At 42.6% G+C, this 14339-nt stretch overlaps 2 protein-coding genes across 3 annotated transcripts in view; one reads left to right on the plus strand and one right to left on the minus strand.

The window, feature by feature from the left end:
• Positions 1 to 8836, minus strand: part of FAM13A (family with sequence similarity 13 member A) — a 354436-nt gene extending 345600 nt beyond the window's left edge. Inside the window, exon 1 of the mRNA XM_049709015.1 lies at positions 8705 to 8836. The gene's annotated coding sequence lies outside the window, so the exon portion shown is untranslated. The remainder of the gene's footprint in view (positions 1 to 8704) is intronic.
• Positions 8837 to 9208: 372 nt separating this feature from the next.
• Positions 9209 to 12586, plus strand: TIGD2 (tigger transposable element derived 2). 2 transcript variants are annotated; one of them, XM_033400353.2, is made up of 2 exons: positions 9209 to 9328; positions 9746 to 12586. In XM_033400353.2, exon 2 carries the CDS (start codon positions 10666 to 10668, stop codon positions 12241 to 12243), a length of 1578 nt encoding a protein of 525 aa, XP_033256244.2. In that variant the 5' UTR covers positions 9209 to 9328; positions 9746 to 10665; the 3' UTR covers positions 12244 to 12586. The 2 variants fall into 2 exon arrangements, with proteins under 2 accessions (XP_033256244.2, XP_004277015.2); XM_004276967.4 differs by lacking the exon at positions 9209 to 9328 and adding an exon at positions 9427 to 9566.
• The last annotated feature ends 1753 nt before the right edge of the window (positions 12587 to 14339 follow it).

The following is a 14339-nucleotide window of genomic DNA, read 5'->3' on the forward strand; positions in this document are numbered from 1 at the left end:
AAAAAATAAAACTAAAAACTTTCTCTTCAGTGACTGTAGCAATGATAAATTAAAATCACCTACTGGTTACAAAAAAAATCCAACAACTTCAGAACAAACAAGGTCAGTGCAAAATTAATTCCTGTGTTGAAGTAACAGAGATCATTGTTAAATAAATCACTCTGTTTGTTTCTGTTTAACACAACTGGAAACAAACTACCGATTGAAGTGAGAAATTTTAAAAGTCCAATCAGCATTAAAATGATGGATTTAATGAATCCATAAATTTCTCCTAAATAAGCAATCACATAATTGCACATCAATTTCAGCACACTGTTGACAGGGACTTTCCAAATTGCTAGCTAGTTCCACTATTATATCCCCAAAGGAAAATAACACAATGTAAAAGGAAGAGGGGGAAAACAGAAATTTGTGAGATCTATAAGCTTAATTATAAAGAGAAAAGGGTAGGGGAAAATATATACATACTTATACATACATATAAAATGATATATGTATACACACACACATACGAAACGAAGCAAAGGAGGAAAAAATATGAAAAGCCAAGGAAAAAAGATAATTATCACCTACCACCACCTTTCAGAATTTCAGTGTCAGGGTTTAGGTTGAGAGATACAATAAATGCAACTATAAAGACTAGAGTTAGACTTCCCTCTCTCCATTTTAAAAACTTTCTCTCCAGTTTTGGTTTTCAAACCTTATAAAGGAGGACAAAGATAATAAGGTATATTTCAAACATATTTCCAAAGTATGACCATCTGAAGACTGTCAATTGCATCATACCCACGTTTTATATGTTTACTATTCCTTTCAGATACCTAAAATCAGGCTAAAAATCTGTCCGAAACATAGTATACGTAATGTGCTGTGATTTAGGATTAAAGCAAGGAAAGAAAATGTGCAACTGTTTTGAATTAATGAGATGAGAATTTTTAATAAATAATCCTGAGGTAGGTCTGTGAATTCCCCTTATAATGACAACCACAGGTACACAATCCCCTCTTGCAAATACTCTACAATATCATTATATCTGTATGAATTCATTTGGCCTTTTGCACTACTGTCTTTTAGCTCCTTTCAAAGTCTCTTTTCTTAAAAAGTTGAGAGAATGCAAGTGTTTCCTTCTAGTCAAAAGATGTAGGAGGGCTTCCCTGGTGGCGCAATGGTTGAGAGTCCGCCTGCCGATGCAGGGGACACGGGTTCGTGCTCCCGGTCCGGGAAGATCCCACGTGCTGCGGAGCAGCTAGGCCCGTGAGCCATGGCCGCTGAGCCTGCGCATCTGGAGCCTGTGCTCCGCAGCGGGAGAGGCCACAGCAGCGAGAGGCCCACGTACCGCAAAAAAAAAAGATGTAGGAAATAATAAAATCACAGCTAGTATTTACTTGCTAGGAGAGTGTGGTACTTTGCAAAGCAATTTCTATTTCAGTTCATCCTTACAACAAAACCAAAATCTGTATGATTTTTATTCCCGTTTTTGATATGTGAAAGATTCTATAAAACCAGCTGGAGATTCCAGGGCTGGTGGGTGGCAGTCAGATGTACAAATCAGAGACTGCGTTTCTAGAACTCATAAGGTTTATCGCTAAGATGTACTGCCTGTCTGGTCTCTTAATTTGTTTACATGCTTCTAAAACAATGGTTGAGGTAACTGTAATATAAAAAGAGAGTTACCACTAAAACATTAAGACTAAAAAAGAACACAACCAATGGATAAGAAAAAGAAAAGTACCAGGAATTCAAAAGGAGTTAGCTATAGCAATTGAGCACCAACCAAAGCTGATAGATTTGTGTAAGTCAGTGCTGAAATGGACATACCTAGTTCTTCTGTCACATAAAACGAAGCCACATTTCTTTTGGAAGTCATAATCTTTTCTTCTGACATTAAAGATAGCCAGAATTTATTACATGACTCCTTAAGTCAAGTGACAGTATATCATGAGAAGTATTTTCAACATCAGTTGGGCTAAATACAGAGCTATTCCTCAGAAGGTTCTTATTCTTATATCTTCCCTCTAGGAAAGCCAGTGGAGGAACAGTCAATTGGAACACTTGACACTTAACATTGTAACTCTGTTATGGCTTAATTATAAAGTGAGTTCAGGATCTGAATAGATGCAGTTCCAAAAAAGATATGCAAATGGTAAATAAGCACCTCAAGCGATGATCCAATGAGCCGTTAGAGAAATGAAAGGCAAACGACAATGGGATACCACTTCACACCCAATGGGATGCTCTAAACAAAAAAAGACAGGTAATAACAAGTGTGGGTGAGGATGCAGAGACCCTGGAGCCGCTGTGGTCTGAATGTTCACGTCCCTCCAAAATTCCTATGTTGAAATCCTAATGCCGGTTGTGATGGCATGAGGTGGAGAGGCCTTGGGGAGGTGCTTAGGTCATGAGGGTGGAGCCTTCATTAACAGATTCTTATAAAAGAGACCCACAGAGATCCCTCACCCCTTCCACCATGTGGGGACCCAGCAAGAAGGCATCTATCAACCAGGAAGTGGGTCCTAGCCAGCCATCACGCTGAATCTGAGGGCACCATGGTTCTAGACTTCCCAGCCTCCAGAACGTGAGAAATAAATTTGTTGTTCATAAGCCACCCAGTCTGTGGTATTTCGTTACAGCAGTCTGGATAAGACGGGGTCCTCACACACTGTAAGACTGTAAAGGGCTTTAGAAAGCAGCTCCTCAAAAGGTTATACACAGTTATCACATGAACCAGCAATTCCAATCTGCTGTATACCTCAGGGAAATGAACACATATGTCCACACAAAAACTTGTGCATGGATGTTCACAGCAGCATTACGCATAATAGCCGAACAGTGGAAACAACCTAAATGTCCACCAACTGACACATGTGAAACAGGAGGGAAGGGGGCAAGGCACAACCTTTAAAAGAATGATACGGCCATAGTACATGACGAAAACTAGTGAGAATCAACTAGGTCCAAGACGGCGGAAGATTTGACTTCCAACAGACCTTGAGCCTTATTATACGCTCATTGTAATATATTAGCATGCTAAATGACACACCCACCATCACCATGACAACACTGAAGCTAACCATAAAAGGCCAGAAAGTGGGAGGTGGCCCATTTCCTGGAAATGCCCGCCCCTTCCCCAAAATAGTTAGAATACTCCTCCCACTCATTAGCCTATGAACTTACCAGCCCAGAAAAACTAACCACACCATATTTTGAGGCTTCTTGCTTCTTGCCTTCTGAGATGGCCCATACTCTGTCAGTGGACTATGTTTCTCTCTAAATAAATCTGGTTCTTACCAATCACTTCGTCTCCGAATTCTTTCACGACAAAGAAAGAACCTGAAATTCACCAGCAACACATGGATATATAGTATATCCATACAACAATTATTTAGCAATAAAAGGAAACAATGTACGACGCATGCTACAACAGGCTGAAGCTTGCAAACATTTTGTTAAGTGAAAGAAGCCAGTCACCATGGACATATACTGTATGATTCCATTTATATGAAAAGTCTAGATGAGTGGTTGCCGGCTGAGGAAAAAGAGTGTTAGAGGGAATGTGGAATGACCACTAATGGTATGGTATTTCTTTTTGGGTGATGAGAATTTCTACAGTTGATCCAAATTGAGTTTCAGAAACACTATCATGAGGTCTTTTTAATCTAGAAGCATTGCAGCAGGTGTTAATAACTGTCATCTTCAAGCATAAGGGAGTCTCATAAGGTAGAATTGCATCATACTATGACCAGCTAGTTGCGTTAGGGATACCTTCAAGGCTGAATGAGCTGGTGATTATTATTTAAATTTATCAATGATTATTATTTAAACTTTTTTGGATCCTGGACCCTTTGAGTATGGGTTGAAAGCTTTGAACAAGGTAGGCATGGTGTTACCCTGAGGAATGTAATTAACTTCAGACATTGGAAGAGGACGCTCCATGACTGTAGTGAAACAAGACAAAAACAAGAGCATTCTCTAATCTTGCCTGAACTGAAAGTGTAACCAGGAAAGAAGCGAATGCTGTGCCGTCACAAAAATGACCAAGCATCCCCCTCTTCTGGTTAGCAGGAGTGACTACTGCTTCTTCTCCAGTGATGACTCTAGCCTGTTCCTCTAGCTTCCTGGATAAAAATTAAGATACCTAACAGTCACATTGCCTCTGCTCTTTGACAGCACGCAGCCCAGAACAGACCCTTCACTTTCATTAAACTTCTCTAAAAACCACCTTATCCAAATCCTATAATAAGCTTCACCTGACCCTTCTTTTTGAGACAGGCCATGGTTTTCCAAGGTACGGATCACCGTTGCTGCAGTAGTAAGCCTAATTGGGCAAGGGTGTGTTCTTGCCGGTGTCTGGCTGATGGGAACCAACAACACCTAAAATATTTATCATATGTTGTTAATAAAAGCATGTATAAAATTTTATGTATATTATAACTTCATGTTCCTATTGAAATCCGCATATAAAAATCACACACATTACATATATAACAGTTACACTGATACAAGAAAGAACATGGATACACACCAAACTATTAAGAGTAGTTATCTCTGAATGTTGGTATGATTGTTTTCCCTTTTCGTTTTTCTGGATTTCATATTTTCCTTCAAATATCATATATAATTTAAGAAGGGAGGAGGGGAAGAGACAAAAAAAACCCTCCCCAAAGAATATGTTTTAAGAGAAGAATCTCATTCACAATGATTGTCCATGTATAAAGGTTTCAACCTTTAGCATATTAGAATCACTTGGGATACTTGCTGAAAATAAGGATTCCTGGGCTTCATCCCTGGGGTAGACCCCAGAATCTGGATGTTGGACCCCAGGAGATACAAACCCATAAAGTCTGAGGAACCTTGAATATGCAGCTTTGGGGACAAACTAGAACTTGAAAGATGTACAGATTAACAGCAGAAGCAGAGGACTTTTTAGGCTAAAGGAGAAGAATGAGTAGCCTGAAACCATGCAGCTGCATGTGCCTGGAACAGGGAGAGTAATGCCCCGCAGGCTCTCATTAACCTGATTTGACCCATCTGATGGAACTGCAGGCTCCTCTAGAGAACAGTTGGAAACTGAGCAGGTTTGGAAAGGTAAGGTGGGTACTATGTAAAGTTCACTCAAGTTTCCCACCCACATTGCTGACATCAATCAACAATTCACAGGTTTCTTCGATTTATATCCACACGTTTTTCTAACTTTTCTTTAACATTTCCACTAGCAATCTTCCTTCTTCCAACCCTATTAAATCTTTTCTACCCTCCAGGAACTCATTCTCTCCTCTTTACTTACGCTGCCAGCCAACAAAGAAACATGGAAAACAAAATTAAGTTTAAAAGTTCCCTGCTGAGCATCTACCTGATTCTATGACACAAGAGTGTAAGTCATCAGTATCTTTCCACATCATGTTAACTTTTTTTTTTAAAGGAATGGGACTTTCCAATGAGTAATCTGATCTCTTACTTGTGTCAAGAAATTTAAGCGGAAAAGTGTTCCTACCTTTAACCATTTAAAAGAAAAATGTTTATATTAAAAGTGAATAATTTGAGCTTTTGTCTACAATATAAATAACTTTACAGCTGAAAGAGACTTCAAAGTACAAACTTTCATTTTACTGATCACAGCTGTTTCACAGCTTATTTGCCATAAAACACACCCCCAAAATTATATTTTAGCTGAAAATTCCCCTCTATATTTTATGCCCCATAAAATAGTTAACAGTAAACCTTTTTTGTGAAAACCATTGATTTTCCATTGGCAGTAAAATTTTCAATTAACAGAGAAATACTATTTGATATTAAATCAGTTTAATACATATGGAATAATGTTATCATGTCCTCATCCTAAGCCTATTGGAGTAGCTAATTCAGGTATCAAACAAAAATCTCCAAGTAGATGATGGTCAATGATAAACTAAATGGAACCCCAAAAGCAAAGAAGCAGTTCCTTTAAAATTAAAAATTTACTCTGCCTAGAGGTTTTCTATTCTGCTACAAAACTATTATGAATAAAGGATACCACTGAAAATGAGGCACAGAATGTACTTGCACTGATATTATCTCAGCAGAAAAGGAATTTAGAGCTTGTAATGGTGAGAAACATGAGCCATTTTCAGGTGATTTGGAGTAATTTTAAGAAAACTCCCATTTAATAAATTAAATGCTATGTCTGATGAACACAGCTGCAGACTCGAAGGGCTCTCACAACTAGAATGCCTTCTTGGTAGGTTAATGTCAAAAGTTCCATTTTAATAAAGGGCAACTTTAATTTTGCAAAAAAGTAATCATGATACACTTTCTTCTTTTCATGTCTTTGAGTTAAATACTTCGATTGTGATAGCGTGGGCAGAGAATGTTGTTTTAAAGCCAAATAAAACTCCATTCTACAAGCTATGTTTGATAGATTCCTACGCTTTTCTAGCCTTTTTCCCCCTGTACATAAATGAGGTAACATCAGCCTCATAGTATTATTACAAGGATTAAGAGAGACTGTGTATATGTAGAAGGAAAGAAATACTGGTGGCAGAACTCCACAGGAGTGAAGTGTCTTTTGATTAGAGAATAAACCACAGTGAATGGTAAGGGACAACTAGAAAACAGAACAGTATACGAAATGACTCTGCGTAATAAAGGAAAAAGAATCTTAAGATTTCACAAGCAGCTGAGAGGGAAGGAGAGAAGGGGCCTTGAGAAAAATGCTGGAGAGAGAAGGGAGAGGACAGCAAAGCAAGATGGAGGCAAGACTGTGACCCAAAGAAAAGAATTGGCAATAAGAAGTTTCCTGTGGCCAGCTAGGCTCTTAATAAAACAAGACTGACAGACATTCTATATTAAGGATCCCCCCCTTGTACTCTAATGTATATCTGCTGCAATTAGCAACCCCTCCCCCGCCCCAACAAAAAGGAACAAGTCTGTTAGAGGAAAGGATCTCGCGTAAAGCTGTCTTGGGTAAAGTCTTTTTTTTTAAGATTTAATTTAATTTATTTTTGGCTGCATTGGATCTTCGTTGCTTGTGGTGAGCGGGGGCTACTTCTCGCCACGGTGCGTGGGCTTCTCATTGCAGTGGCTTCTCTTGTTGCGGAGCGCAGCTCTAGGTGCGCGGGCTTCAGTAGTTGTGGCATGCAGCCTCAGTAGTTGCAGCACACGGGCTTAGCTGCTCCACGGCATGTGGGATCTTCCTGGACTAGGGCTCGAACCCGTGTCCTCTGCATTGGCAGGCAGATTCCCATCCACTGTGCCACCAGGGAAGCCCCCTTGGGTAAAGTCTCATTAAAAGTTGGCTAAATACAACTGCCTCCTACCAAGTGGTGTTTTGAGGAAATCAAGGAATGTGGGCTGTGTTCCAGATTTGAACTTACACAAGGTGATGAAAAGGGAACAGTTCTAAGTGGTAAGACACAAGCAAGCTGGAGGATTCAGAAACAGAAAGGACCAAGTGGTGTCTGGAAGAAAATTAAACCCCAGAGATAGTGGAGGAGGGAGGTAAGAGGCAGAGTTCATTTCATTTAAATATCATGGGACCAGTGACCCCAGTAGGGGGAAAATCAGGTTGCCAACTTCTGCCAGTGTCTTTTGATTGGCAGTCAGTAAATGTCAGTTCTCTTCCCTTCTGAGGAAAGAATAACGTTTCATACCTCGGATACAACTGTTTTCACGCTTGTTACAACTATCAGAGAAAAGAGGCAAACTTTAAAAAATGATACAAAACTAGCATGAAGTTGCACTTTATCCAAAATAGTCAACCAAGACTGAGTGGTTGATGGGGGGGGGGGGAGGGCGGAGATTACCTTCAGGAAAAGCAGACATTTGTCAAAAACCACTAGAACTTCACAGTGTATCTAGGAGATCAAAGATTCTCCAACACGTCAGACAGGGGAAAGCTACGATTTTGAGGAAGGCAATTGAGCAGTCTGGGCAAGGAAGTCAGATAATTAGAAGCCTTAAAATCAACATCTTTTCTGCATTAAGAATGCTCAGGTCAGTTCCCTTTTGAAACATTGTAGCAACAACGTGGCCTTTGCAAATAAATGAGGAATTACTACGCTACTTTATGTTAACGAAAAAGGTTAGACATTTATGTTCAGAAATTAGAGAAACTTAACTGAAGGCTTCTCCATTTTTTCAAATTATACAGAAAAGAAAGGGTAATAAAGGAAAGACGAAAAGCGTTTCCTCGGTAAACAGGTGCTACAGGAGGAAGGCGGAGCTCCCTTCTCCAGGGAAGGCTCCGAGGGCCCAGCGGGGAAGCGAGTCCGGGAACGCGGAGAAGACACGGTTCAACGCAGGGTAATTAGCACACAGGTGCCCGCATTCCCTCCATTTAAAATGCCAAGATAGAAACGTACAGTATCTCCGTTTCAAACAAACCAAGGGAGCCTCTGTCAAACTGCAATTCTCTTACTACTACTACCTACAAGCAGAGGCAGTGAAGGAGCGGCAGGAAAGTCACGAGGGAGCTTCCCACAGACTCGGGCACAGGCAGCTCTGCACAGAGCAGCTTCTACGGAAAGCGTGACTCACACCCTCGAGCAACCCACCAGGGAGGAGAGACCTGATATCCAGTTTGACCGCCCTCCGCTGCGCCCCACCTGTCCAGGGCTCGCTCGGATGGGTGCTGCAGACTGTAAGCCCCACGTCCTCTCCTCTCCCCCCAGTCTCCAAGGGGAGCCAGCCTCCCTGCCTTCGGCCAGGACCCGCGTCCGCTCTCTCCTACCTTGGCTCGCGGTCCTTGCTCCGGCTCGTCGTGCCGCGGCGGGCGGACTGGGGATACCCGGGAGTCGGCGCTGGGAGGGGCGGACGCCGGGGCCGCTATTTGTAAACACGCTCCACGTGCGCTCGCCCTGCCCCATTCGCATCCCGCTCGGGACACCTGAGGATGCGCAGCTTTCTCGCGAGCCCTCCTAAGGTGCGATTTTTATTGCACCTGAGAGCGGAGGAAGCCTTGCCCACGGAACCGGGACACTGGGAAAAGGGCTGAGACAAGGTGAGCTTGTACCGCTCCCTGCTGGCCGGCGAAGCAGTCTGCAGGTTGGAGCAGCAGGGCCCTTAGTAGAACCCACGCGGCGCCCAGAGACTCCGCGGCGGCTGCGCCCGCCCCCTCCCGCCCGCTCGCCGGAGACCCCGCCCCCGGGCCGCGCGCTCGCCCGCGGAGGCCCCGCCCCCTCGCCGACACAACGTTCCTGCGGGGGCGCGCGCGTGCCCCCTAATCCCCCGCCTTCCGGCTCCGGCGGCGACGCTTGCTGCCTGCTGTCTTCTGCTGCTGCCGCCGCCGCCGCGCCGCCGCCGCCGCCGCCGCCGCCGGTGTCAGCCTCCCTCGGGAGACTCCATTTGCTCTCAGGTTGGTTTGGCCGCCGCGAAGGCAGGCGGAGAGCGATGCCCCCGGCCCGCGGACTGGCGTCCCCTGGGCCAAGCGCCCGCCCGCTCGCTGGCTGGCTGCGGCGGTGACATCCTGGTCGCTGGCGTCCACGGAGGAATCCGGGCTCCCACGGAGCAAAGACGTCCGGCGTTCCGGAGCTCTCCGTGCGGGGAGAGGCCCTCGCTAACGCGGCTCCTCTCTGACCGCTTAATTTCAGGAGGTAGGCAATGCAGGTCCCATTCCCTGACACTCTAGATAATGCCTGAAAGCAGTCTGTGTCGTATTTAGCCATCACATTCCTAGGAGGCGTTAATTTTCTCAACACAGTCGCAGGATAGATGTGGGTAATGCCACAGACCCTGATATTGAAAGAAAAATGTTTTTGGTATCTTCCTTTAGGTTTCGGAGGCTCCGAGTGCCTATACAGCCCCCGACAGGAACTACTTCTGTTGGCCCATCGAGGATCATCTTTCACCAGGATTATCGTAACATCTTCACTGAGCCTTCCCCCACCCCATACCCTCTACCATGAGTCCTGATTTCTGCCAATGAAGTTTTTTGATGCTTTCTTTAATCATGTGACACCACTTCTTGTCCACCTTTTTCCTTTTCAGTTGCCAAACACATGAGGTGGAGGTTTGTGTCATGTTAAAGTACACAGTTTCCTGCCTGTCCCCTTTCACCTGATTTGCACCGCTCCCTTCTGTTCAGCTTGCCTTACCCTGATTGCTTACGATTTCCATAACCACTCACTTGCACATCGTGTAGCAGCCCTTGCCTGGGGAGGTAGCATTCCATACAGCGCACTGCCTGACAAGGACAGCAGTCAGGGGGCGAGTTTTCCCGTTGTATTTTCCTATCAGGTTTGCAAGCCCTTCTTCCAACTCTTTGTTCCCTAGCACAGTGCCCCAAATACTCCCACCAGAGTCTTAGTTTCTTTAACATAGAGCTTCGCCCATAAGGATGGCAAGAATCAAGTATGTAATGTGACTGTTTTAGAGACCTTGCTGGTACAATATTGGTTGTCATTGCCACTGAGATCGCAGTTCATGAAAAGATCTTAAACTAAGGGAGGAGGAGGCAAGACAGAAGGTAGGATTAAGTGGAGCCAGTCCTTGTTGTTTGAAGTTTGTAAGTTTCAAAACAGCAAAGCGAAGAGAGTCATGTAGGCCTTGTCTGGAAATTGGCCAGCACACTGTCCATCTAGGTCCTAGGGGGGGCAGGAAAGGGACCTTAAAACCCCATTTTCTAGTCTCATTGTGTCCAAATCTAAGTTGTTACGTATCTTGTTCTAGTAATCGTCTAAAATATTAGATACAATGTTGGGGAAACGAAAGCGTGTGGTGTTGACAATTAAGGACAAGCTTGACATTATTAAGAAACTTGAGGAAGGCATCTCTTTCAAAAAACTTTCTGTGGTGTATGGAATTGGTGAATCCACAGTGCGTGATATTAAAAAAAACAAAGAAAGGATAATAAACTATGCAAACAGTTCAGATCCTACAAGTGGGGTATCCAAACGTAAATCTATGAAGTCATCAACATATGAGGAACTGGATAGAGTTATGATAGAGTGGTTTAACCAACAGAAAACAGAGGGGATTCCAGTGTCTGGAACGATTTGTGCAAAGCAAGCCAAGTTCTTTTTTGACGCCCTGGGGATGGAAGGTGATTTTAATGCATCGTCTGGCTGGCTGACTCGATTTAAGCAGCGCCACGGTATTCCAAAGGCTGCTGGTAAAGGAACAAAACTGAAAGGAGATGAAACTGCCGCCAGTGAGTTTTGTGGTAACTTTCAGGAATTCGTTGAGCGAGAGAATCTACAGCCAGAACAAATTTATGGTGCTGATCAAACTGGATTGTTCTGGAAATGTCTACCGTCAAGGACATTAGCTCTTGAAACTGAGCGGAGTACTTCTGGTTATAGGTCAAGCAGAGAGAGAATCATTATCATGTGTTGTGCAAATGCCACAGGTTTACACAAACTTAATCTTTGTGTTGTGGGGAAAGCAAAAAAGCCTCGTGCATTCAAAGGAGCTGACCTCTCGAACCTTCCTGTCACTTATTTCAGTCAAAAAAGTGCATGGATAGAACATTCTGTTTTCAGACAGTGGTTTGAAAAGTACTTTGTGCCACAGGTCCAGAAGCATTTGAAATCCAAGGGGCTTCTAGAGAAAGCAGTGCTCCTTTTGGATTTTCCCCCAGCCCATCCAAATGAAGAACTGTTGAGTTCAGATGATGGTAGAATAATTGTGAAATATCTACCACCAAATGTCACAAGTCTCATTCAACCTATGAGCCAAGGAGTTCTAGCCACAGTAAAAAGATACTACCGAGCAGGACTTCTCCAGAAGTACGTGGATGAAGGAATTGACCCCAAAATGTTCTGGAAGAACTTGACAGTGTTAGATGCAATTTATGAAGTGTCGAGAGCTTGGAACATGGTAAAATCAAGTACCATAACCAAAGCATGGAAAAAACTTTTCCCTGGCAATGAAGAGAATTCAGGCATGAATATTGATGAAGGAGCCATTTTAGCAGCTAACTTAGCAACAGTTTTACAGAATACAGAAGACTGTGAACATGTTGACCTTGAGAACATTGATCAGTGGTTTGACTCTCGGAGTAACGACTCAAACTGTCCAGTGCTGACTGACAGTGAAGGTGCCGAGGACCGGGCCAAGCCTGCCGAGCACAAGCCTTCCAATAAGACTAGAAAAACAGAACTGAACCCGGAGAAGCATATTAGCCACAAAGCTGCACTCGAATGGACCGAAAATTTACTGGATTATCTAGAACAACAGGATGACATGCTTCTGTCTGATAAACTGGTGTTGCGGAGGCTTCGAACAATAATAAGAAGAAAACAGAAGACCCAGAATAACAAAAGTCATTAATAATCCTCATAAGGGTTTCAGTGTGTTTGCATCTTTGTGACTTTATCTGCAGTGGAACTTAATTACTGTGTTTGCAGTGCTGTGGATTTCAGGGCCAAATATATTTTATTAATGAATTTAGGAGTAGATGCTGTTTTGGATTACTTCAATGACTGTGCTTGAATGTGCATCCTAGGAAGTGAGCATTGACATGTATCTTGTCTGTTTCTAATCTGTATTATACTAATTTACATCATAAGGTACCTGAGGCCAGGGATCCTGTGTCTGTTTTGTGCCTGAATTTCATTGTCTAATAGAGTACCATGCACACTCTAGGCAATCAATAAATCTTTCTTAAATTGAATTTTTATGGCTTTCTCTGAACTTCAGTTTCCAAACTGAAATACGTGGAGGGTAAGTTTGCCTTTCTACCGCGGTTTTTTTCCACCTGCCGAAAATTTTAGAACTCAGCAGAGATTATACTTGAAGTACATGTATTTCACTGTGAAAGCAGAGAACTGAAGGAAAATACTCTGAAGCCTGAAATATGGCATTTCTATACCAATAGTATTTGGACAATCAGAAATTCAGATTGGCTGTCTCTGTATAATGAAGTAAGAAGAAATAAGGTTAAAACGTCCCCAGGCAAAGGACTTGCACTTCACTTTTATTTCATCTGGCAGTAGGGAGAGTTCCTTCAGAGTTGTGGAAAGAATGCCATCATTGTTCCAGAAAAACAGATTTCATTTTCCAAATCATTGCTATTAGAAGAGAATAAGGATTAAACTGTGTTATCTGTCATTTTGATCCTTTATTAGTAGAGATATGTAAGTAGTTTTTTCTCTTTAATAAGCTATTTGATGTAACACTTCAAAGCTTTAAAGTACGTCATTTGCTTTCATAATAGCGTATTTTTCTTGAGAACTAATACCGAGAATATAAGCATACAGTGCGTTTGTGGAGCCACCACGTGAACTGACATTAAATTGAACATGAGAAAGGCCCTATAGGATAGCATAGGCTGCTGCGTGACCACGGGCAAGTTACTTGACCCATCTGTAAAACAGGAATAATACCTGCCTCTGAGAGTGTTTTGAGGAGTACATGAGTTACTATATGGATTTTAAGTAATACAGGCTTAGAACAGGACCTGGCTCAGAAAAAGTCCTCTGAGTGTTAGCTCCTGTTACCGAGTTGCAGAAACGATGTTTCAGAAGTGTGCTCAACAGATCCAGTGTGTGAATCATCCCTGACGTTGCTGCACTGGGAAAACCCTTTAGAGGGAGGTGAGATAAAAGAGATGCAAGTGACTAGATTCAGCTGAAATATAACAATAATTTACTTCAAAGAAAACTGGAAGGTTAATCCAATTCAGAAATCATTTCCCGACCATCTACTGCTAGGCACAGTGAGGCATGCCGGCACGTTTAAGACATCTTAGTTTGAATTATAAAAGGAAATGGGAATGGGATTGTAGTTTCTTTGCTCCAGGCCTGCAAATAAAATACATAGATGTTGGCTTTGTTCACAGAATCTGTTACTGATATTGGCCTCGTTTACTGAAGTAATAAAATACCTTTAAAGCAGACAAGGTAGCAGTTAGGAGGACCAAACTAAAGTAACACAGGATCAGTAGAAAATTAGAGTAAAAGAAATATCACAGGAGACTGGTTACAGTAATTAGGTCCAGCCATATACTGGGAGCTTTGTTGTGACTGACCTGAGATTTTAGAAGCTCTGACAGTCCTTCACGAGGACTGTTAAGCTCAGAATTCTGCCTTTTGACAAAGCAGAGGCTTTGAGTTCGAGAAAGGCCTTTTCGGAAAACCTCTAAGAATATTTTCTTTGGAAGGATTCATACCTTATTATTAACACACCTCTCGCAGTTTACACAATTTCACTTACTAGAGAGGCCTGAGGAAATGAAACTTTGTGCAGATAAGTCCTGAAACTATTTGGCTTCTTGGAGGCAAAGGGATTCTGAAGCCTGGAAATGGTAATGACATATTTGAATACTGCTTTGCATTTTTCACAGAGCTTTCTGCTAACAAAAACTTCTCAAACTTCTTTCAGTCATGACGTTGAAATGGTTTAATCCTGTTTTATCATAAAGGCCG

This window comes from Orcinus orca, chromosome 4 (genome assembly GCF_937001465.1).
Source record: "Orcinus orca chromosome 4, mOrcOrc1.1, whole genome shotgun sequence".
In the NCBI taxonomy this organism is placed as follows: Eukaryota; Metazoa; Chordata; class Mammalia; order Artiodactyla; family Delphinidae; genus Orcinus; species Orcinus orca.

What these genes read in the sequence shown, in the direction of transcription:
- TIGD2 (XM_033400353.2), top strand. Translation starts at nt 10,666, where the DNA reads ATGTTGGGGAAACGAAAGCGTGTGGTGTTGACAATTAAGGACAAGCTT.